Source organism: Gymnoscopelus microlampas, assembly GCF_963454915.1.
Source record: "Gymnoscopelus microlampas genome assembly, chromosome: 20".
NCBI classification, from domain to species: Eukaryota; Metazoa; Chordata; class Actinopteri; order Myctophiformes; family Myctophidae; genus Gymnoscopelus; species Gymnoscopelus microlampas.
The window spans coordinates 10,744,534-10,764,488 of NC_139957.1; the positions used below are offsets into that span (position 1 = coordinate 10,744,534).

Genomic DNA, 19,955 nt, shown 5'->3' on the forward strand with positions numbered 1-19,955 from the left:
TTCCACAGAGAGCACAAGTTTATACAAAATCCTGTCTTTGTAATGATTCACTGAAATCAACCTCAAAATAAACGAGTCCAAAACAAAATAATAAACTCTGATGAATTCACAATAATTTATATGAAAAGTCAGCATTCTAAATATGTGACACCCTTTTGTGTGTTCCCTATAGATAGTCACAGATAACTCTTTTTTTCAAATTTGAATATTTATGTACCAACATCAGAAGAGCAGCCGGTTTTGTGCTTTTTAAAATATCCCTCTCCATTTTTACTTGATAATGAGAATTTAATTTAAAAACTGGAACTAGCTATTACTCTACTGAAAGCATTACTATACTGGCAAAAAGCTGCAGACACGATGCTGTGGAAAAAGGCGTATGCAGTCATGGCGGATGGATAGTAGTGTCCTGAACGAAGGACAGTTAAAGTACAATAGACGAGTTTTTGATCAGGTGAACGACAAGCACCTCTTGCATTAGCTCTCAAAAAAGGCAAATTCTGAACATGGTTCGCTAAACAACTAGCACAACAGAATGAAAAGGGTGCATACAGTCAGGCATACAGACACTGGATGCATCACCCCTTTAGAGGGGGCTCCTCTCCCTGCCTCAGGGAAACGAGCCCTCATTTTTCTTCTGCTTATTCTTTTTAAAATCTTGAATTGATTGACTATTTAATCCTTTGTACAGTGATTTGATATAAAGTGCAGCTGGGGGGAATAACTTCATCTTTCCTAAAGACATACCCGAAAAAGAAAATGAAGAAGGAAAAAACGTCATTGTTTTTTTTCTTTTCTTTTTACAGTTGAGAATAGCCTACAGTTATAACTGCTATGGTTTTAGAATTGTCATCCTCTCTTGATTTCAAGTCCCTGTTCATCCTCGTTCCGTGGTACTAAGTCAATACCTGCAGTGGCTCTTATAGCAGTTCGTTTTTGCTCCAATCGTGTGCCAAAGAGGTCAACCCGGGGAAAATTGCACGCCGCCGCACGTTAATGATAATATCTTCAAGGACAAGTGCAAATAGTCTTCTGGCACATAAGTGGGGACAGTGACCCTGTAAGTCCCGCTGTCATAATCTATAAATACTCTTTACAAAACCCTCTGCAACCCTCCTTTTAGGCTCTCGGGTACTGTTTGTTTTTTAATTTAGTTTCTGTAAGAACATCAAAACATGGAAACGAAGGTGTCCCTGTGCAAAATCGTACAGAAAGAAAGTGGAACTCATAGACCTTCACGTCCAAAACTGAATGTCCAAGATTCCTCCTTCATTTTTGTTTTTTAAAAAGACATTTTTGTTAATGTATTAAAAGATTTGTATAAAAATCAATATTTTACATAGGCTATATTAAAAAGATTCATGTTACCCCACTATGTGTATAAACAAGAAATTGCATATACCCAAACTTTTTCCCCCCTCTCTCTCTCCATTTGCAGATTGCATCCCATGATCTACTATAAACAAATGATTTCATCATCATATTGCTGAGACTTCTCTCAACTCTAGCGACGGAAGTCTCTAAAATGGAACAGGATTCACACGAGGAAGGCTAATGTCTACAGTAATTTATGCTCCGACAACAGCAGATCTATAAGCGCACGACGCATCACATCTGCGACCCGTTGGTAGCTTATGTGTCGGCTGTTTTCTGCAAGAATAAATCGGGCTTAAGATGTTGTCTCTTGTCATTACACGTCACTTTAGTTTCAGATTATGTGACAAAGAGCATAGTGGCCATGCATGCACCACACAGAGACAGGCTTTTTTTCTTTTAGAAGTGAACTGCCTCTCCTTGATAATGGGATTTCCACCATCGGGTTTCCGTGTAATGATGTTTACAATAAAACTGTTCATACATACATTCATACATACATCAGGTCAGTCTCCTTTCCAGACACGTTGTACAGCACCAGTTAAAGAAAAAAAAATGCCCCCACCTACAGCTACAAATTGTTTTTTTCTTTCAGTTTTTTTCCTCTCCTCTCAAAACAAAAAAAGACAAAATTATTTCTCAAGCATTTTCAGAAAATAAAGCAATTCGCAAACCAGTCCTTGCTGTTGAACAATCTGCACGCAATAAGTAGAAGAAGGAGAAGGAGAAGGAGAAGAAGAAGAAGAAGAAGAGGAAGGAGAAGAAAAAGAAGAAGTAGAAGAAGTAGAAGAAGAAGAATTAGATGATGTGGGGGCAAAAAACATCTAAAATTGTCAAGTTCAAAATTGCCATTGAGGAGAAATAAAATCTAGCTTCCTCTTTGCTTGTTTTCCCCCAAGTGGATCGTTTTTTTCTTTTGTTCGTTTTTTTGTGTTTTTCTTCCGTGTTTTTCACTGTCCAGTTCAGCTTTTTTCCTCTAAAATGCTTCGTTGTCAAGCAATAGAAAGAACTCAACGTCCTATAATCATTAGCTTACTGTTCAGAAATATACACTAAAAATGTGCATACATGAGCAGCTAGAAACATTACATGACACTATGTCAGCTCATATGAAAACGTACAAAATGTGAAGCTCCTCAAAAACTATTTTGCCGTGTGATTATTTTTTTCTTCCTCAAAGCAAGACCCAAAGGAAAACCAAAACAAAATAAGTTACCATGAAGTTATTGTAAGCATAACGACTTTTCTTTTTCTTTGAAAGAACGTAATTGAAGGTATCATAACACTATAAGGTACTGCTCCGAACCCACCCAAAAAAGGAGATGCGTCCGTCACTGTGTCTTTCTTATATGTCAATGAGTTTTGCTCTACCAGTCACTTCTATCGGAGAAAAAAACAAAACAGAAATCTCTCTTGCGTGCTGGAGGGTTACACTTGGATGCCTTGGACAGCTTGCTTGATGTTTTCCAACAGGGCTTTGTTTTCTGGACTCTGGTACTGGTCCTGGTTTGTGTACATGTCCGTCAGAGTGGTCACATAAGCATCAAAGTTCTGCTCGCTGATTGGCTCCTGTAGGGGGGGGGGGGCATTCCAAAAAGAGTAGGCTAGAATTAGACCAGGGATGTCCATGTGAGGATGCACAGTAAAATCTGCAGCGTTCATTCAAGCCAGTGTACAAATGGTACCAAAATGGACCTGTCAGGTTGCGCTTGGTTCCATTTGTGCACACAGTGACTCTTAGACTTACTCTCAGAGTAATCTCTGAAGACAGATTTTCAATTTGCAATGAAAATCTCTCAGCATGATCGCTGGATAGTTGAACTGTAGAGCTCCTAGTGGGCAGGCCCTTGAGCAGGAAGCAGATGGATATTAGCATAAAGGGGAGGGTTCATACCTCATTTCCTGTTATTGAGGCATTGAAACAAGCTTGCCCCCAGAGGGTAAAAAATGGCATTTGTTTGTTTGTTTACTGAATAGGTTCCCATATTGCTCTCAGAATTACTGTATATTAACACTACAGATTTTACTGTGTATTGAGCATGCTATGAAGCTGTCAGAATATTAAGAAAGAAAAGGAAGAAAGAAAGAAATACGTTAAATGACTAATAATAATACATCTCTGCCTGTGTAAATGTACATGCATGTCTGATGAAGATCCAACTGTGACCATAATGTCACTTTTCACCTATTATAAATAAAACATAAAAAAAACAAATAAAGGACTTAATGGAGAAACTGTAGCACCTTGTCGTTCGTGGACTATGCAATTGTTTTTTAAGGTAACACGTCTACTCCTGTTGTTTAAATACAGATTATTCTATACTGATAAATACATCATATGTCCAAAACGGTAACTTTTAAGGATTCAAATAAAAAAATAGCAAAAGTAGCAGATCTGCAAGCTCAAAAGCTCAAAAGCTTCCGAGCTTGTGGATCTGCTACTTTTGATGCTTTTGTGTGACGCTGTAGTATGATTAAGTGGGGCAAACACAAAAAGTGGAGATAAGAGATTTCTGCCCGACAGCAATGATTTGCATAATGGTGATGCACTGATGAACATCATAGAGACAGAGAAATAGAGATTTCCTACATATAGCTGTTGCTGTTAACTGGGGAGGCTAGCCAGAGAGAATAAAGAAGGTAAACAACAGGTTTGCCAGCACATTTATGAGGACCTTGTGAAAAATGGATATCGTTGCTGTCGGGCAGAAACCTCTGATCTCCATATTTTAACTTTTTGTGTTTTTTCTTAAATGAATGCCCTACGGCCTACGCGATCGCTACAGCGTCACACAAAAGCATCAAAAGTATCAGATGCACAAGCTCGAAATGCAGCGAGCTTTCAGCTTGTAGATCTGCAACCTTTGCTATTTTTTTATTTGAATCCTGAAAAGTAACAGATTTGGACATTTGGTTTGGTTCCACCCGACAGAGACGATACACCGATAAGTTAGTGCAGACTACACGCTTGGCCCAAATGTCAAACATCAACTTCCCTAAAGCAGGTTCCTCCAATTGTTTTAGAAAACAGGCCTATATGATATTCTGTGAGACAAGCCTTTTCCGTTCATTGACAATTGTCATTATTAACCACCTGGCGTCCCTATTTTATTAATATCATATACACTTGAAAATAGCAGATCTATAGCAGACCTGCACGTTCACATGTCACGATGCGACACATTGTGAGCTTGTAGTTCATCTATTTTGGCTATTTGAAAAGTATAAAAGTGGTTAAAGCGGCACTATGTAACTTATCTTTAATGAATAAAATGTAATTTTGTCCAATCTGTATGGTAGAGTATGTTAATACAATATAACTTATACAATTGGGGTGGTTGTATTTTGTCTCTTGCTCTTCTATTGAGACATTTAGATTGTGTCGAAGGTCATGTGTCACCTAGACACAGGATCTGACACAAATTCTGACCTGATGGTCAAGTTTCAATTTATCCCCTGAGCAAGCAAGCAGGCTCTATTAGCGCAAGAAATGTTAGAAATGTCAGCACTTGCGCAGGAAACCGGGTTCAAATCCGGGATAGAAGAGGAATGAGAGCAGCTGTAATACTTCGACCAGAAAAGGAGCCTGTCCAAATATGTGGTATGGGTGTATGGTTATGGAAAACTTGAGACATGAAATTCAAAATAATAATAATAATAAAGACACACGTTCACATGAACATGCATGAAGTACAGAGGTCAATTAGTATTCTAGACAGACATATAAACAAAGACACAAAATAGGTGATTGGAAAGAAGTGAATAAATCATGTTCTTACTCGTTGGTGCATCTGTAAGCAGCTGTTATTTCTAATGGGAGGAGCCTCTTTGTGTGTCAGGGGTTTCTGCAGAGGGAAAGGTGTCGAAACACAACCATTAGCTGACTTGGAGGAATGTCATTTCAAATACACACTGAGCTGTTGTTCAGTAATGTAGACACCAGGGGGCAGTCTTTGATGCACAGTTATGGGGAAGCTAAAAACTGGGCATACTGACAGCACTCTATGGCAGTGGGTTTCAAACTTTCTGTGCTCAAGGGCAAGGCACACCAATGGATCACTGGTGGAAGAAGTACTCACATTTTTTACTTAAGTAAAAGTATCAATACCACAATTTTGAAATACTCTGTTACAAGTAAAGGTCCGGTATTTAAAATGTACTTGAGTAAAAAGTACAAATATATTGGCATCAAAATATACACAAGTAAGTACTCAAATTGTTCGAAATGTGTCAATTCTTTTTTGAAAATAGCATGTGTATAAAATAGGGCTTAAGTGGTTAATGTATGTTTTGTAATATAGTAATTTGAATCTGCAAAGTAACAACTAACTCATGGTTTCAAATAATTGTAGTGGAGTAAAAAGTACAATATTTTTCTCTGAGATGTAGTGGTGTAGAAGTAAAAGTATTACAAATTGGAAATACTCAAGTAAAGTCAAAAGTAAATACCTCAAAATTGTACTTAAGTACAGTACTTGAGTAAATGTACTTAGTTACTTTACACCACTGCAATGGATAGGTAAGTCAAAATGTCAAGTATTTTGTATTTATAATAGCCAATATGTTATGAGTATGAACGTTTGTGAATTGTTTTTTTAAATAAATAAATAATAATAATAATAATTTCTTTGGTATAGTTGTATATATTGCAATAATAATGTGTGGTTGTTACACAATTCCAAGTCACACATGTCTCACACAGCACATCGTTTTGAAACCACAGCTCTAGGGCCTACATTTGCATCCAACGTGCAGTATCAGAATGCCACATTTAGAAGGACGACTTCATCCATTTTCAACATATCTTCATATAAATAGCCCTCACTAATGCTCATGATAATATGGTACCATTTTTGTCTATTCGGTCTGTGTCTCAGAAACCTGTCTACCAGTGACATCATCGATGGGCATTCCAAGCAAATTGAAACTGCAGGCTCTCTATTCCTGGAAAGTTAGCATGCATAATGGAATCCATTGTTCTTGCGTAAATGAAAAAAAAAAAATAATAAATCTTGTTCGAAAAATAAAAACCTCCCTAACGATGATGTCACTGGTAGGAGCGTTTCTTAAAGGACAACTTTGGTTTTTTACAACCAAGGTTTATATTTTAGCTTGTAATTAAAGTAAATAAATGATGAGTGTAATTTTTTTTTCATTTACTGCTTTCTATAGTTTTAGCATTTTTTGCGATATTTTTTTACAGTGGGCGGGGGCATTCTGTCCGGTGGCTAAATATGCCTTTTTTACACAATAAAAAAGGTCCGGCTGTCTGAGATGGCCAGATGTGAGTTATTGGGGGCTAGAAGAGCTACTGTAAATAATAATAAAGAAAACGCTGGGTTGTTGTGTTAAAAAAATACATATTTAGCCACCGGACAGAATGCCCCCGCCCACTGTGAAAACACTGTAAAAAAGATTGTGAAAATTGCTAAAACTATAGAAAGCAGTAAATTTAATTTTTTTAACACTCATCTTTTATTTACTTTAATTACAATCTAAAACATAAACATTGGTTGTAAAAAACCAAAGTTGTCCTTTAAGTGTCCACAGCCCACCTCAGAGACACAGACAGAGTAGATTTTTTAAAATCATTTTCATCATGAGCATTAGTGAGGACCAATTATATGAATTATCATGGCTCAAGTCTCTGGGACTTTTCGTTATTGTCAAGGATTATGGTGTGCATTTTTCACTATGCAAGAGAGTGTCTACAGGGAGTGACGTTAAGGAATAGCATCATGACGGCTAAAATAGGACTAAATAGACCTGGGAAAGAAATGGTTAGCTTTGTACAGTAATCATCATTATCTTCAAGAGAGTATAAGAAGATAAAAATGAACATGTATAGAAAGAAGCTATTCAAGATTCATTCATATAGTATGCATTAGATTAGATAACATTAAATTGATTTTTATTTCCTAAAACAAACCTACATTGTTGTAATGAGAGTCAAAATGTTGATGAGATGACACCACTGTTTTAAAATGTCAGTGAATTTGTGTCAGCTGTACTGTATGGCTGATGATGATTAGACTTCTGCATCAGTTTTTGCACTACTTGAATTTATTGCCATATTTTCACCATTGTGACTCTTTACATTTCCAATCCAATGCATAAAAAAAAAGCCTCTCATTTCTCAACTCCCCCTTACAGCTTGGAAAGACAAGCAACGCTCTACATTTTAGTCTAAGCATGCAGAATAGGCTTTGGTTAAGTACACAAATAAATCAATTAGCTCATAAAATATTAGATTTCGGCTAAGTTCTGCAACCACTCAAACCCTCTATATTTAGTCAATTAATACTTAGATAACCGGGGTCGGCTCTGTACGCTCTTTTTCCCCCTCTACACCAAATCTCTTTGCGGGAAAATTTGTCTTGCGTAGCCAAACGGTCACAGATCTCCGCCTACTGTCGGGGGGCGGGGGGGGGAGTCTAAATTCAACGGGCTTGGTCGCCAGAGAAAACCAGCGGTAACCCACTGCTTTGAAAACCAATCCGGATACCATCCCATATGAAGGAACACCCTAAAGTCTTTGCATTGGTTCTGTAACGCTGTTATTTAAAAGATAGTTTTCGAATAGGTTTCCACCCGGTTTTAGCCCACGTCACTGATCATTTAGATACCGCCAGACTTATCAGTATAGGCCGGAGATCTCTGATCCTCTGGCACACATGAGACTACGCCGATAATAGCCGATCTACAAGCTCACGACGGGTCGTGTTGCGACATGTTGTGAGCTTGTAGATGTGCTATTCTATCTGCTATATATTTTAGAATGTTTCCCCCTGAGGAGAGCAAAAAAGGGGAGTCCCGCATACCGTCTTCACTTACAAAAAAAGTATAGTTTAATGAAGATACAACGGTTCGGTCGTTTGGACCTTCATCAGTTGTATCTGGTGCCTGATGAAGGTCAGAGCGACCGAAACGTTGTATCTGCCCGATGAAGGATTTCATCAGATTTCATGCAGAAACGCTGTATCTGCATTAAAACTATACTTTTTTTGTAAGTGAAAACAGCGTGCTGGACTCTCCTTTTTGCCCTCCTCATTATTCCGACGCGTGCACCTGTCCATTTTAGTAGGTGTGCAAAAGGACTTTTTGTGCTAAGACTGTTTCCCCACCGGAATAGGGGATGCTATAGGGTTTAAGTGGGTAACTTGCCGGCTTGCCGTTTCCTGGTGGCCCTTACCATATGAGGGAGCTGGACATTAGCTAAACTGTTAATCAGTGACTGGCTGAGGTGGGCCAGCTCATGCAGCAGAGATTCATTTTGCTGTTCAATCACCTTGTTTTCATCCTCTATGGACTTCAGGTTGGACTCCATTGTGGTGATCTGAGGAGAGGGTTGTTTGGGGGGGGGGGGCACAAGGTTATAGTAAATGTTTGTAAATATATCTCATCTCTGTCGGGTGGAAACCTCATATGTCCAAAACGGTTACTTTTCAGGATTCAAATAAAAAAAATGCAAAAGTAGCAGATTGACAAGATCGAAACAGATCTTCTACTATTGATGCTTTCGTGTGACGCTGTAGTATGATCAAGTAGGGCATTCATTTGTGAAAAAAATACAAAAAGTTGTGGATATGGATATAAGAGGTTTCTGCCTGACAGCAATGATATTCAAATGCACACACAAACACACACGTGGACACTAGGCGTGGGCTGATTTTGATAATATGTAATATCATGACATTGACATTATACCTGGCTATTTTCTCAATATCAGTGGGACGGAATCACCCCAAGCCTTTTTCACACGTGCGCATGTACACACGAAAACATCCACGTGAACACACACACGCACACACACACAAATGTTGAACGTGCCATCAGGTAAAAGAAAACATGTTTTCAACCGTCGCATTGGTTTTTACTGTACCTGCGTTCTAAGTTTGATCATGTCTGCTTCCACTTGTGAATTCGATTCACTTAAATCTTTGATTTCTTCATCCAGCTGTTTGATTTCATCTTCATGCTCCAGCCCTGGAGGGGAGGAAGGGAACGTCATCAATGATGTATGAGTACCAGCCCTCGTCTATTTCCAACATTTCTTCACGTTAGGACCGAAACAGGATTGAAACTATACGTAAGAAAGATATCTGAGTCAACGCCTTTGTAGAATCATTGGACAGATTGTCTGCGTTTTAGCTGATTAAAACGGAAAAAACGCATTATGATCCCTGCACACTAAAGTCATCATAGTCTGTGGTATAGTGTAACCAAAGAGGGAAGCTAAAGTCCACAGCGAACAGTCCTCTGCCCTAATTACTATTGGCTAGCATTGGATCCTGCATGTCTGTGATTACTGCCAAGCAATTGCAGCCCTTTCCTTTCAGGCTGGTGTTTCCCTGTCCAACACTCATTATTTAGATCTCAGCTCTGATTGGCTGTTTATGTCAAATTTGGGCACCTACTCGGGAGCAGGTTCATTACGCCCACGCTGTCCGGATTGGCTCATTATCTGAAAACTGGAATTCCGTTCCGTGTCTGGTTTTCTTTTTCTTTTTTTTTGTGTTGATTGGTTGGCATTGTGTGAGTGGCTGGATGGTGGCATAGCGTACCGTTGCTGGAGCGCTGCTGCTTTATTGTTAGCATGTCCATCCCGGAGAGCCTGGCTTTCCTCATGGCGGAGGTGGCGCGTGGACAGCCCGACAGACTGGTGGCACAGATAAGAGAAGGGAGACCATTGTTTTATTGTATTCTGGTGTCCTCACACGCAATGACCCAGCATCCGTTGTGAACTCCAGGAGATTCTTAATAGTGGATCATGATGGCGCTGTCTTTACACATACAGTACTGTAACTCATAACAGTCAAATCCGAGTGTGAATTTAACCACATGGACCCTATAGCACAGTGGTTCTAAAAAATATTCTTGTCAACGACCCCCAAAATGATATGTATTTGGCCGTGGACCCCCATCTCAAAATATGTTGTTCCAGGGACCCCCAAAAGCGAAGATTTGAGTTACAAATGTTCACTTTAAATATATACATTCAAAGAGTAGCACAAATGTTCACGATTTTTCAAAAATAGCAGATCTACAAGCTCATAGGGCGGCACTCTGTGCCGCATTATGAGCTTGTAGATCTGCTATTGCATAGCCAAAGTATAAAAGGTTAAAGTGGTTGAAATTATTGTGATGCTATATTAACACATTTGGCTGGGGACCCCCTGGAACTCCCCCAAAGACCCCTGGGGGTCCCCGGACCCCACTTTGAGAACCAATGCTATAGCATACCTATTCTGGGCATGTCATATTAGGCGAACATTCTGTGAAAATAGGTGAACATTTGGTGAAAATAGCCGATCTACAAGCTCACAAGCCTGTAGATCGGCTATTTCCGCAAGAGAGATAATGGTGTGTAGAGGAAAAGAAGGAGGGGGCCAAGCATAGGGAAGTCAAAGGAAGTATATAGGGTTTTAAGAGTGGTTAAAGCAACACTCTGGATTTCACTGTGCAGGCTTGGCATACGAGTGCTAATTAATCACTGATATTACTCCTCATCAATCCTTGCCAGTTCCAGACTCGTGCAGAGCTCCATCATAGCAAGTAGGTCAAGAGACAAGAAATAGGATAACGCTGAAGTTCGGTCCCACTTGCAATGAGAAGAAACTCAGTGGTGGAAAGAACAGTATATTTACTCAAGTAGTGTACTTGTGTTAGTATTTTTCCATACTTTTTTATACATTTACTCAACAACATCTCATACTGTAGGTATATTGTCATTTTTAATCCACTACAATTACCTGACAGCATTTAGTTTCTAGTTACCTTGCAGATTTAGATTATTAACACAAAACGTCCATTAACTGATAGAGTGTCATGTATTATAGATTAAGCTACCCAACAGAACACCCCAACTTTACCAGCTGCTACATCAAAGTGATGCACACATTAATGCGTTACTAATTTCAATCCAATAATATGATTGTGAAATGGGCCATGCCGAATAATAAGTATATTTTGATGAACTTTTACTTATAATATGAATAGTTTAAACAATACATATTGTGGTAATACCAAGTTTACTTACAAAAAAATCATCACTGAATGGGGTACGTTGGGTGGACAAAAGGCAAAAGGGTCAGAACCCGACCCCCCCAGGAACCCCCTTTTAAGAACCAATGTAGGGAAGACCCCCTCTTAGACCACCCACCTGCGATGTGTCAGGAAGCTGCCGCTGACGTGACCCGAGCCGTCGCAGCCCGGCGTGGGGCAGGACATGCCATCCGTCTTGCCGGCCTTCCACGTGAACTGGATGCCGTTCAGGTAGCCGTCCTTCTGCCGCTTGGCCGCGATGGGGCACCCCGACGCGCTGCGGTGGGACGCGTACTTCCCCGTCACGTGACCCTGCCCGTCGCAGCCTGGGACCGGACACCTGGGAGTGGGACACACACGCAGCGAGACACGGTCAGAGGATGGGAGGGTGGCACAGCGACTGTAGCGTTCATTCATTCATTCATTCATAATGTTGACCTACTTGGGGGGGAATTCGGTTTCATCTCGACCCAGCTGTTCGCTGCCCACAAGGGGCACAGAGCAGTTATAGGGGGTTAGGTGTCTTGCTCAAGGACACTTCGACCAGTCATATTCGACTCATTGCTGGCCAGGCATGGAATTGAACCTGGGACAACTGGGAACTAGGGTTCCCCAGGCCCAGGCAGGCTCTCTCACGGTTCAGCTATGCGGCCCCGTTCATGATTCATTCATTCATTCCTTCATTCCTTGTGAGTTGTTCATAAAAGTGCATCCTGAAACTTGTCATAATCATCCTCATTGTTGTCCTGATTATCTGATTAACAATCAGCCGTCATTATCATTATCATTGTCATCATCGTTAGGGCAATTGTAATCACGTTGATGATTACACAGTAAAATCCTCTGTGTTAATTCATCCATTTGTAACTCGAGAGCATGTGCAAATGGACCCTATTTGGGTTACATTCCCTTACATACCCTTAGAGTTAATTGAACACTAGATTTCACACTGTGTCTGTGTGTGTGTGTGTGTGTGTGTGTGTGTGTGTGTGTGTGTGTGTGCGCGCGCGAGAGAGCGTGTGCTCAGCCTCATCATCACCACCAACCACTACTTGTGTATCACCATAACAAAGCAAACAAAAATAAATCCCTTTGATTATATAATGGCCATAATCAGTCTTTTTCTGAGCGATTGGGACCTGAGTGCCGCTCAGATACTGACCCCTTTGACATGAAATAGCGCTCTGCATAACAAAAGCATACATATCGCCAGCCATGGCTCCCCCCTATCTCTCACCTCAGCATTAATATAAACAAAAGATACCATAATCTGATGTTAGAGCTGTCTCCCAGCGGTAGTCTTATCGCGCTGCGCGGCACGCTACAGATCTGGAATGCTGCCTGTGTGTCAACACACCGCCGCTAATCAGATGCAGCGATGGCGCGAATGATTCCACTTGTCATATCTTCCACACACACCAAAAAAACTGATTACGCCATCGCTCAGAGTGTGTGCAAATGTGGAACGTTTTGGTTCCACATTTGCACACACTCTGAGTTAAATTAACACTAAAGGTGTTACGTATAGGTTCAGCTAGGTGAACGTTATCGGTCCTGTCTTTAAAAAAAAAAGAGGCTGTTTTCCACGTGTATTGGACTACTGTAAGTTCATATTCTGTTAAAAAAAAAAAAAATTGGTAGTGTTTAGGGAAAATATAGGATTTTAGGCTATAGGTAAGAATAATATTATTATTGCTATGGGCTGTCTGAATCCTAAAGGTAAATCATGAGCTGTCATGTCGTACAATACAATTATTAAGAATTCCTAATTATATTATAGGATTTAGAATCTGGATTTTTCCACAAATCCAGATTCAGCGCCTCGATTTAAACCTCGATTTACAGTCTAAAGGCCATTACTCACCGGCGATTATGCGAATATAAGCAAAATTCAGACTTGTTCCGAATAAATAAAAGACACTTTTTTCGCTTCGCTTTTTCACTCCGTGGAAGCTTGCATTGACTTTATAAGTTTAAAAAAAAAAAATTATTATTCGCGCCCCCATTGTGTAAGGACCTTTACACTGTAAATTAATGTATTTTTAACAGTTGACAATTAACATTAACTGTTGACACATTTCACTGAAATATCTCAAAAGGGAATAAGTGCGTAATAAGAAACTGATGGCAGAGGTAAGCTATTGGCCCGCCTCCCAGCTCCGCCCATGTCTATGTGCCAAAGTGTCCCCCCTCCCCCCCCCCCACAGTGCTATTATTTTTTCTATTATTTTGGATTCCCCATAATTTAACGAACAACACTCTGGTTTTTCAACGTTGATCCGTTTGTCTGGTCCCAGATCTCTCCACACTCTGTGGGAGACTCTCAACACTGGTCCAGACCCATGGTCAGTTAAGTCTCATTCTTGTTCCAGCTCTGCACCGACCTGGAAGTCAACTCGGTTCAGCCTGGCATTTAACACATCCTGACCCACGCTGTTAAAGCCCCATCAACTGCCAAGTGTGTGACACGGGCTACATGCGTGTTACGTGCCAGCGAAACTGTGCCAGTCTAGACTGCCCTCCAGGCAGATCTGACGCTCAGCTGGGGAAGAGGGGGAAATGAGTTAGTCTTTATCCATGGGCTAATGAACACGGCGCTGGCTGAGGTTCTGGTGAAGCGCCCCTACAAGACCCTTCTTGCTCTCCTAAGTGGCAGATGGGATATCCTGGCTCTCTCTCTCTCTTTCTCTCTCTCTCTCTTCCGCCCCTCGTGGTTTCAACATAGGTGAATCTTGTCAAAAGAGCGAGGCGTGGGGTAAAGCCCTCCGGAGAGGCCGAGCCCCAAGCCTGGCTCTAACCAAGCGAAGAAGAAGGGGGAATTGGGCCTCGCGTGGACCATCTAGGCAGAACGCCAACGAGAGCTCCCCGCAGTATACATCTAAGGCTCCCTCGGGCCAAAAGCAGCGAGAGCTGGAGGGAGGTACATACAGTGTGACCATCCAAGGGTCAGGAATCCTGGCATTGCAGAGTGCAACAAATGCAGAGAATATTGAGTATAGTGTACTGTGGCCATTGCCCAATAAGAACGAAAGAGGCATCACATTTCAATTACGGGGGAAACTCATCTATATCATATCGTTGCTGTCGGGCAGAAACCTCTTATCTCTTTTTTGTGTGGTTTTTTTGTAAATTAACGGCCAACTTAATCATACAGCGTCACAAAAAAGCATCAAAAGTATAGCAGATCTGCAAGCTCTGCTAGCTCGAGCTTGTAGATCTGCTATGTTTTGGACATATAAGGTGTCCACCCGACAGAGACGTTAATGTCCTAATAAATGTTATCAAATGATTAGAGATCACATACAGATTACTCACGATCAAAGCTGCATCAACCTCACTTTGAGTTACCCCCATAAAACTAAAGTAACTCAGTCAAATCCTCATCATATTCATCAAATCATATTATTATCTTATTTTTGCAACTCTGAGGAGTGTCCAGATTGTAAGCGAACGGAAAGCAGCGACAGAAGGATCCTGCTCTTGTCCGGCGACCAACCGCCAACAGTAATTAGAGGCATTCATTTCCATGTCTACTAACGGCGGCTACAGAGAGAGATAATGGCCATGCCGAAGGGGAAGAGGGAAACTGTGGGAAACTGGCCGCTGTGCCCCCTCAGAACCCCAGCGGACTGACAAGATAGAGAGCGGCCAAAGAGTGTGTTGTTTGTACTCTCTGCACCACCAGAGAAATCAATGCAACTGCGGCGCGCAGGCCAGAAAGAAGCCCCATTGTGGGATTTAGGTGGACTCCAAATCAATCTCTCCTCCCTACTTCTCTCTCTCTTTCTCCCTCTGTCTCTCTCGCTCCCTACTAGCGTCTTTGGGTTTTCACAGGGGGACTGCAGGCTCTTTCCCCTCTCAGAACCAACGGCTAACAGCCCTCGCATTTTAACGCATTAAAACCGGGAGAGCATCTTTGTTCATTTTAGATTTTTTTGTGTTGTCTATTTAAAAATATCAGACATACAAGCTCACAGCGCGGCACTTCGTGCAGCGCTGTGAGCTTTTACATCTGCTATTTTTGAACTTTAATTGGAACATATACATGTATCAATTTGGGGGTCCTTGGCACGAAAAGGTGTGAGAACGATTGATTGAGAAGGCATTTGTAGAATCGGCCCCAGGTCTTCATGGGTTAACAAGTCGCGGCGCCTTCCGAGTTCGGGCGGAAACTTTTTCTTAAATGATTGGACGCGTGACGTTGTTGGGGGAACAGCGCATAAAATGTGTAATGGTGGTGGATGCTGATCCGTTTGGTTATTATCAGGGGCTTTTCTTTTTTTGACTGATGAGGCGGAGTCCTCCATTACCTGATAGGCTCCTGGTCCTCCTTGTTCTCCTTACTGTGGATGATCTTTATCCCACTCTTCCTGGCCCGCGGACACCCTGAGAGACTGCAGATAAATGACACTGCGTTAGTACACCTGTGTGTGTGTGTGTGTGTGTGTGTGTGTGTGTGTGTGTGTGTGTGTGTGTGTGTGTGTGGGGGGGGGGGGGGGGGGGGGGGGGGGGGATATGGCAGTATGTACTTATATGTCGGCAGGAGAAGAGATAAAGCGCAGAGAGAGAGAGAGAGAGAGAGAGAGAGAGAGAGAGAGAGAGAGAGAGAGAGAGAGAGAGAGAGAGAGAGAGAGATCTGCAGTGTGGCTATACAGTACAGTATGTGTGTTTATTACTATACTAGTGGGGACAAAATATCCCTGCAAGTATAGTTGAATTTGAGAAATGGACACGTTGTGAGGATCATTTTCCTGGTCCTCAAGAGAAAAATGGTTGTTTTATGGTTAAAATCTTATATACGTTTACGATTACAAAAAGATTCAGGTTGGGGTTTAAGGTTAGGCATTTAGAGGTTAGTGTTCAGGAGTTAAGATTAGAGTTATACCTGATTTATAGTTATAGTTATACTTCTTTACATGTCGTGAGCTTGTAGATTGACACATTTTTGGCTTTAAGGCTTACGGATAAAATGCCCAAGTTCTTTCAGAAAAGCACCTTCCTAAAACGTTGATGTCCTCACAAGTATAGTGACGCAAACCTGTGTGTGTGTGTGTGTGTGTGTGTGTGTGTGTGTGTGTGTGTGTGTGTGTGCGTGTGCTTTACCTTCTGTGTGAGGCGTAGTTGCCAGTGATATGCCCCGAACCATCGCACCCCGGTGTCGGGCACCTGGGGACACAAAACGCACAAAACGACTCAGGGCCTACAGCAAAAAGTATAACACCGAGGAGGGGCGATGCAGCCACGCTGTTCAGGGCACACCATGTTCCTGTTACTGTATAACCCATTCAATCCAGGAACGCTTCTGTGTCATTTTAAGATTTCTTTGGCTATTCAAAAATAGCAGATATACAAGCTCATAGTGCCGCGCTATGAGCTTCTAGATCTGCTATTTGCCGATGCCCATCAAAATATGTTGTTCCAGGGACCCCCCAGAAGCAAAGATTTGAGATAAAAATGTTGTTTCAAAAGAAATATATATACAGTATTAAAAGATTTTCACAAATGTTCAAGATTTTTCAAAAATAGCAGATCTACAAGCTCATAGTTTGGCACCGAGTGCCGCGCTATGAGCTTGTAGATCTGCTATTTTTTTAATAGCCAAAGAAATCTTAAGATGACACAGACGCGTTCCCGGATTGAATGGGATAATGTACATTTCAGAATACTGCAGACTAGCAAAATGTCCTACCAAACAAACACACAATGATCCTGACGTCAGTCAATCAGCCTCTTTACAGCTCCTTAGAATTACAGTTAAACAATGTATAGCTCCCCGCTGCTAGCAGGGCAATTAAACAAGTAGAAACAAGTACGAAAGCTTTTGCAGAAAATCGCAGACGCTGCGACGAGTTGTGAGCCTGTCGATCTGCCGTTTTCAGCGAAAGCCCACAATAACACAAGTTCAAGACAACTGAAAATACACTAGCATAGAGCCCTGAGTGGTTAAAGGGATAGTTCACCCACATTTTTTTTAACTTTTTTCCTATCGATTAGTCACCCCATGGAGATTTGAATTCATGGATATTTTTTAGTTTTTGAAAGGAGGCTCTTTGTGTGTCCTACCGGAACCGCTGCCGGTCATGAAATTATTGGCTTAGGAATGCGACAAAAAAAAAAAAAAATCCATGAATTCAAGTCTCCATGGGGTGAGTAATCGATAGAAAAAAAGTCATTTTGGGGGTGAACTCTACCTTTAACCACTGTATATTTAGTCAACTAATATTAAGTTGACCGGGGTCGGCTCTGTACTTGGGCCGCTATTTTCCCTCTACACCAAATCTCTTTGCCGGAAATAGCCGATCTACAAGCTCACAATGCGGCGCGTTGCAACGTATTGTGAGCTTGTAGATCTGCTATTTCTGGCGAATGTTCCCCCGTAGAATAACGACGCCAAGGATAAAGTGGTTAACAAGGCTGACCTGTTTCTGGGTAGAATGAACAGACTATATAAGAAATCATTGGAGGAAAAGAAGTCTGTGACTCCTCTCATTCCTTACTTGAGCTCTTGAGCGTTGGTGGCCAACATGCTTCGAATGCTTTTATCAGCTAAAGGACAACCTGAGAGACTGGAAAATACAGCAGCAAAACATTAGCTTGTCGATAAGTGACACGATGAGCAAACCACTGAAGTACAATACATATTCACACAACACATATTTAAACACATACACACAAAAAAACGATTTGACAAGATGGGAAATGCAAGGAAGCCATGTTGCAAGTGCAGGGGAGTTGATAAAAGACGTTAACCCTCTGAGTGTTTCAGTTCAGTTTGATCTGTGGTTTATGCACAGCCAACACCTCCTACAGATGTGTGAGCACAACACATCTCGCAGACGTGTTATACACATTTTGTGTTATGCACCAAAATGTACCCATGTATCCCGTGGTTACTTGCAAAAAGACTTATACAGCTGGAGTCACGTTATGGCTTAAAATGGATGTTGAAATTTGGTAGAATGTTGGGTTGTACAGCTACCTGGGCAAGATATAACATATCGTTGCTGTCGGGCAGAAACCTCTTATCTCCATATTTTAACTTTTTGTGCCATACTAGATCATACTACAGCGTCACACAAAAGCAACAAAAGTAACAGATATGCAAGCTCAAAATGCGGCGTGAAGCAACGCGTTTTGAGCTTGAAGATCTGCTACTTTTGCTATTTTAGAATTTGAATCCTGAAAAGTAACAGTTTTGGACAAATGAGGTTAAAATAAATATTGTCAATCATCTTTATCTGCTGCTTCTGTGCTCTGCGCATGAGAACTGTACATAGTGACTTCATTCAGTCTCATGGTGAAACAAAAAAAATCTTTTTGGCAAATAAAGAAAGGCAAAAGAAGGCCAATAGAAACAACGTGTTATTTAGTGAGTTTCTTCAGCAAACAAGCAACAGATAAAGGTGATGGACAATATTTGGACTTCGTATCACGCCGAGGTAGCCATAAAAACCCATGTTTCTACCAACGTTCAGCATGGCTTTAAGTCCAGTCTTAGTCCCTAAACCTATTTCAGGGGGACAATCTCAATGGACCGTGTGCATAAAGTAATGTCAGTTCCCTGGATTGACATTCCACTTACTCTGAGCCAGAAACTGTACAGTGAAACTGCCAACTGTGCATGGTGGGAAAGAGCCACGGACTGAATGACATTGATCCAGGAGGGTGACATATTTTTGCAACACATGCACCACTTGTGCTCCTTTCGTGTCATTATTATGTCTTTGGGGTATCAGGTTTCCGATATAGTCAAAGGGTTAACGGATCAGAGAGAGAGAGAGAGAGAAGCATTCTGCCTACAGTTGTCTGGACTACGCGGTTGAGGAGGTAAGCTGAAAACAATAAATCGGGGAGAGATAAAGACTCAGTAACAACCAGGAGAAAAGGAAGTCACACCTTCGATGTGAGGCAAAATTGCTCGTCAAGTGACCACTTCCAAGTTGGCACTTCAAGTGCCACCGGGAAAAATAGAGCCCAAAAGAGAGAAGATGAAAACACTTGAAGAAAGTTGGTTTCTTGCTTTTAAAATGTGTCTTTTTTGTTGATAATGTTTAAAAAACGTCATTGTTTCCAGTTTAGCTTCACTGTCTGCGATCCACAGGTGGTAAATAATTGTCCCCAGAGACAATTTTACTCATTGTAATGCTGAGAGCGATTAGTGCTACTGCATGTGCCGTTTACGCCAAAAAAGCAACGGAAAATGCAATGGAAGCCATAGATAGAAGAAGCTACCGTATAGCGTAGAGGGCTGGAGGCCCTCTACGCTATACGGTAGCTTGCCATAGCTCCAAGAGAAGAAGAGAAGGGTGAACGTGAAGCTCGATTCATACTTCGTCGCACGGCAGTGTCGCAAGCCAAAAATACAAGCTTACGACGCACGTCGGCTAGCCGGGCGGCTGTTTTTGCCGGGCGTCGTCTTGCGATGGAGCATAAATTAGGCATGATGAAGATGGAAGGGCGATGAACAGATAGAGCGATGTCGGAGAGAAGGGAGAGGGACGAACTAAAGAGGAAAAAAAGGGGGGGGGGGGGGTGGA

The 19,955-nt window shown here is 41.5% G+C and overlaps 1 protein-coding gene across 1 annotated transcript in view; it reads right to left on the reverse strand.

Moving 5' to 3' along the window:
• Positions 1–2,802: 2,802 nt before the first annotated feature.
• Positions 2,803–19,955, reverse strand: part of myt1lb (myelin transcription factor 1-like, b) — a gene marked incomplete at both ends in the record, with an annotated part of 94,228 nt that continues 77,075 nt past the window's right edge. Inside the window, 10 exons of the mRNA XM_084045104.1 lie at positions 2,803–2,943; positions 5,154–5,219; positions 8,567–8,710; positions 9,257–9,360; positions 9,939–10,033; positions 11,537–11,758; positions 15,729–15,812; positions 16,522–16,584; positions 17,916–17,984; positions 19,315–19,371. Coding sequence (XP_083901230.1) covers positions 2,803–2,943; positions 5,154–5,219; positions 8,567–8,710; positions 9,257–9,360; positions 9,939–10,033; positions 11,537–11,758; positions 15,729–15,812; positions 16,522–16,584; positions 17,916–17,984; positions 19,315–19,371 — 1,045 coding nt within the window. The remainder of the gene's footprint in view (positions 2,944–5,153; positions 5,220–8,566; positions 8,711–9,256; positions 9,361–9,938; positions 10,034–11,536; positions 11,759–15,728; positions 15,813–16,521; positions 16,585–17,915; positions 17,985–19,314; positions 19,372–19,955) is intronic.